At 32.9% G+C, this 4851-nt stretch overlaps 2 protein-coding genes across 2 annotated transcripts in view; one reads left to right on the top strand and one right to left on the bottom strand.

Moving 5' to 3' along the window:
* Positions 1 to 3887, top strand: part of mkrn2os.2 (MKRN2 opposite strand, tandem duplicate 2) — a 5176-nt gene extending 1289 nt beyond the window's left edge. Inside the window, exons 3-4 of the mRNA XM_016575720.1 lie at positions 1847 to 2015; positions 3544 to 3887. Coding sequence (XP_016431206.1) covers positions 1847 to 2015; positions 3544 to 3799 — 425 coding nt within the window. The 3' untranslated portion in view covers positions 3800 to 3887. The remainder of the gene's footprint in view (positions 1 to 1846; positions 2016 to 3543) is intronic.
* Positions 3888 to 4025: 138 nt separating this feature from the next.
* Positions 4026 to 4851, bottom strand: part of tsen2 (TSEN2 tRNA splicing endonuclease subunit) — an 8545-nt gene continuing 7719 nt past the window's right edge. Inside the window, exons 10-11 of the mRNA XM_016575780.1 lie at positions 4319 to 4408; positions 4026 to 4240 (exon numbers count right to left, since the gene is read on the bottom strand). Of these exons, the coding sequence (XP_016431266.1) occupies positions 4181 to 4240; positions 4319 to 4408 (150 nt within the window). The 3' untranslated portion in view covers positions 4026 to 4180. The remainder of the gene's footprint in view (positions 4241 to 4318; positions 4409 to 4851) is intronic.

Raw genomic sequence — 4851 nt, 5'->3', positions numbered from 1 at the left:
TTGTTTACATAATATATGTGTGTATACTGTGTATATTTATTATGTATATATAAATACAAACGCATGCATGTATATATTTAAGAAAAATGTTACATTTATATATTTTTATATTATATAAATTATATGAATATAAAAATATATGTAAATATTTTCAAAATATATACTGTACCACAGATTTTTATTTTACAGCAAATTTAACAGATTTGTTTTTGTTAGTTTCAGTTTTCTTATCATCAGGGTTATTATAATTAATTCAAACTGAATCTAAACCTAAACCAATAAATAAATAAAAATAAATGTTAACTGAAAGAAAATATTAAAAGCTTTTTTTAGTGCTGTCAAACGATTAATCGCGATTAATCGCATCCAAAAAATAAAAGTTTTGTTTACATATTATGTGTGTGTACTGTGTATATTTATTATGTATATATAAATACAAACGCATGCATGTATATATTTAAGAAAAATATGTTACATTTATATATTTTTATATAATATAAATTATATGAATATAAAAATACATGTAAATATTTTAAATATATACTGTGTGTGTGTCTTTATATGTACAAAATTAATATACACAGTACACATACATATATTGTGTAAACAAAACTTTTATTTTTACATACCTATTTAAATAAAATATCAACTACAGGGAAACTCTTACTGTAAATTAAAAGGGGACTATATAAATTATATGAATATAAAAATATATGTAAATATTTTCAAAATATATACTGTATGTGTCTTTATATGTACAAAATAAATATACACAGTACACACACATATTGTGTAAACAAAACTTTTATTTTGGATGCGATTAATCGCGATTAATCGCTAGACAGCACTACTTTTTTAGTTGTCAAGGCAACATCTCATTTTAATTTGGTTTAACTTGATGTACTAAAATAACTGAAATAAAAATAGAAAGTATTAACTACACATTTAAAAAAGTGAAAATGAAAAAAAAAACACTACAAAATTACTAAAACATTAAAATGAAAACACAATATAAAAACAAAAGCTGATTCAAAATACTAATAAAAACTGTAATAGTATCTCAGTTATACTAAGATCACTGTTTACAGTCAAGTCAATCACCTTTATTTGTATAGCGCTTCATACAATACAGATTGTGTCAAAGCAGCTTTAAAGCGTTAAACAGGAAAATAGTTAGTCAATAATGCAAGACAATAACGAGTCATTTTTCCAGCTAAAGTCAGTTCATTGATGATTCAGTGATGTAACTGAAATGTGACCCTGGAGCACAAAACCAGTCATAAGGGTCGATTTTTCAAAATTGAGATTTATACTCCATCTGAAAGCTGAATAAATAAGCTCTCCATTGATGTATGGTTTGTTAGGATAGCACAATATTTGGCCGAGATATAACTATATGAAAATCTGGAATCTGAGGGTGCAAAAAAATCTAAATATTGAGAAAATCATCTTTAAAGTTGTCCAAATGAAGTTCTTAGCAATGCATATTACTAATCAAAAATTAAGTTCTGATATATTTACGGTAGGAAATTTACTAAATATCTTCATGGAACATGATCTTTACTTAATATCCTAATGATTTTTGGTATAAAAGAAAAATGTATAATTTTGACCCATACAATGTATTGTTGGCTATTGCTGCAAATATACCCCAGCGACTTAACACTGCTTTTGTGCTGCAGGGTCACGTATGTAAATGTTAAACAGTACAACAATTGCACTTTGCATTAAAAAAAGTAATAGAATTTGACCTGCAGAATTATTTGTGAAATAGATCAAAGGTCACAATGTGCGTCTTTTGTGTCATTCAAATATGTGAACGCCATTTCTTCTGTTGCTACTGAAGGAATAGTCTACAATTACACGAAGACGGGTGTTCAGAGAGAGCATCAGGGCTGGGAGCGCTGCATCTGCATCCCGCTGGTTCAGCCCGACATGTTCAGTCTGATGAGCCAGTGGGATGAGTATCTGGAGAAGTTCTCCTCCGCTCAGATGTGGGACCCGTCCTGGCAAAGGTGAGCCTCTACACCCCAAACACTGAAATCGCCCAGCATAAATCAGGAAAATTGCAGTTCCGGGAAATGACATTCAGACGAAGTCATTATAATCAGTAGTTATGTCCCCACTGGATGCAACAAATGCTTCGTTTGTAATGGGTTTTAATGTTTTTGTCTCATTGCTCCGGCCGGACAGGGCATCATCACAGTATGGTGAGGGGCCTAAGATTTCCGTCACACGCTTGAGGTATTCGGCCAATCACAACGCATTGGATAGCTGGCCAATCACAGCACACCTCGCTTTTTCAGACCGATGAGCTTTGTAAAAATCTACGCGTTTCAGAAAGGCAGGGCATAGAGGAGAAACAATGTACAGTATGTGGAAAATAACGTTTTTTGAACCTTAAACCGCATAAACGCATTTTATTACACCAAATAATGTTCTTTTTAGCAACATCATATGACCCCTTTAATTTCATTTTATAGCTTTCAATTTTTTCAGATAATGACACCATTTCCTTTTTCATAAACTCGATATGAAGCATCAGATTCGTCGAACAATGATTAAGAATCATGGCTTTAAATGTAAATATCGGCATCGGCCCGATATGAAAAATTATGCCGATATGTCTTACCGATAAGAGGAATACATTAACACACATGTGCTCAGGGTGTGCTAGTGATTAGATCACGTCAGCAGTGTGGCTCATTCTTGAAGCAAAGTTTTGCCTGAATGGTGATTAGATTCACTGTTTTGGATAGCTGCATTTAAACTGAGAATGCACGTACAGAATGACGCGTTAGCTGTATGCTAGAGTAAACAGTAATAGCACGTGCAGTGGCAGCCTCCCCCGGGTCCTAATGCACGTTCGGTAAGGTGTTTTAATTCCGTAGGGGATGCTGTTGGCCTATTTCTAATAAAATGAATGCAAAATACACAAATAATATTTAGACTGTTTCTGATTAAATAAAGCAGTAATTGATGCCATAAAATCATGAGTATGTTTTGAATTAAAGGTCAGAAGCTTACATGAACAAAAAAAAAAAAAAAACACAAACATGACACTTAAATAATTTTATATATACTGATGTATTCATTAATGTGTAATGTTATATTTTTAAACAAATTATGTGCTCTAAAAGATTTTCAGAATTTTTTACAACTATTTTGCTTTAGACCATTTACAAATGTTAAATCATAAAATAAAAATGTTAAGGTTACCACTGCATCTTTCTGAAAAAACAAAAACAAATGCAGTGATTAATATATAGTTTATTTATAGCTATTTTCAAATTTTCAATGTACTGTCTGTCATTATAAAATAACTTTATTATTGTTTATTTAATTCTAACAAATAAGTTCTTGTTTAAAATGAATTAAATGAAAAATAATAAAAATAATTAATTAAAAATAATTATATATCGGCATCAGCATCGGCCAAAATGAGTTGAAAATGATCGGCATATCGGCAAAAATCCAATATCGTGCATCCCTACTTTTAAGTGTCCAAATGCTGTCTGGATCAGTCTGTTCTTTGTTTTTTAGCTTTAATGAGGAAAGCCACAACTGCTACAGCTACTCGCTGATGTTCATCAACCGTGTTCTGGCCACGCAGTCGAAGCCAGCGCTGAGTAAAGAGGAGTTCACACGCTCCTTTGTGCTTCCTCGGATCAAAAGGGCTTCCAAGTACATGATGCTGTGCCGTGAGATTTCCCAGAACCACTTCTACATCGTGGACAGTCCGCGCAGAAACTCAGGCGAGGGTCCGAGTGAGGAGGACGGGGACAGCAAGAGCAACTGAGCCGCTCAAGACCCAACTACTGCGACTTTCCTGGATCATCACAGGCGCAATAACACTGATTTACGCTTAATTCTTGCATCATTTGAATGAATGATGCCTAAACGTGCCTATTAATCTGTAAAGCTTCTCTCATTCAGACATGTTTTCAGAAAGCACTTTAAGGTGATTGAGTCCAGAATCATTCATACGAAGGACTTTGAGAGTTAGTGATGAAACACAACAGACTCCGCTGATCTTGTTTGGTGTGTATATTTATTGTTGAACGCTCTCTGCGTCTGGACATTGTTTAAACACCATCTGAACATTATTAAAGAAAAATAAATCGCAGCTTAATCTTGATGCAAAATAAACATGGAAAAGGGAATGTTGGCTTATAAAGGTCTAGATTTCCTCCTGTTCAGTTCTCTCTCTTGAGGAGACCCATCTGCTCACCATGACTTCCTGCAACACATAAAACAGTGCTACAGATGCAGACACGCACAGCAGTGTCTCAGAACGAACTCAGGCGTGCTGTGGTACCTGTAGAGTGAATCGTTTCAGACACTCTGGAGAGGACAGCATGTCTTCGGTCATGTCTGATGGAGTGATGACGGAGCACAGCATCAGCTCCTGAAACACATCCAGAGGACATTTACTGCACTTTCCAAAAACATTTCCACTAATATGGTCCAAATCAGGCCCTATAACTCTTGCTTTGCTCAGTGAAAGTAGATCATCCGCTGATCATCCACCTCAGGAGCAACTTACATTTTATTCGTTTTCTTTCTGAATTTTGTCATTTTTGACACCTTGTCTCCAAAACACTGTTACTCTGCCGTGCAATTTTATAACTTTCTAGCAACAAACAAACCCATCGATATAATATGATTTTATTTTTACATTATAAAATATTTTAAAATTTAAATATTTTCAAATATATTAAACAAAATATTGGTTTAAGTTAATAAAAAAACAAATATTAGTTTACAATTATATAAAGTTTTCAAATATTATAATTCTATATTATACTTTTAAATATTAATATTATAATTTTAAAATATTAGTTTAAAATT

Source organism: Sinocyclocheilus rhinocerous, unplaced genomic scaffold (genome assembly GCF_001515625.1).
Source record: "Sinocyclocheilus rhinocerous isolate Xijiao unplaced genomic scaffold, SAMN03320098_v1.1 scaffold1574, whole genome shotgun sequence".
Classification (NCBI taxonomy): Eukaryota; Metazoa; Chordata; class Actinopteri; order Cypriniformes; family Cyprinidae; genus Sinocyclocheilus; species Sinocyclocheilus rhinocerous.
This window is presented reverse-complemented; position numbering and strand designations above follow the sequence as displayed.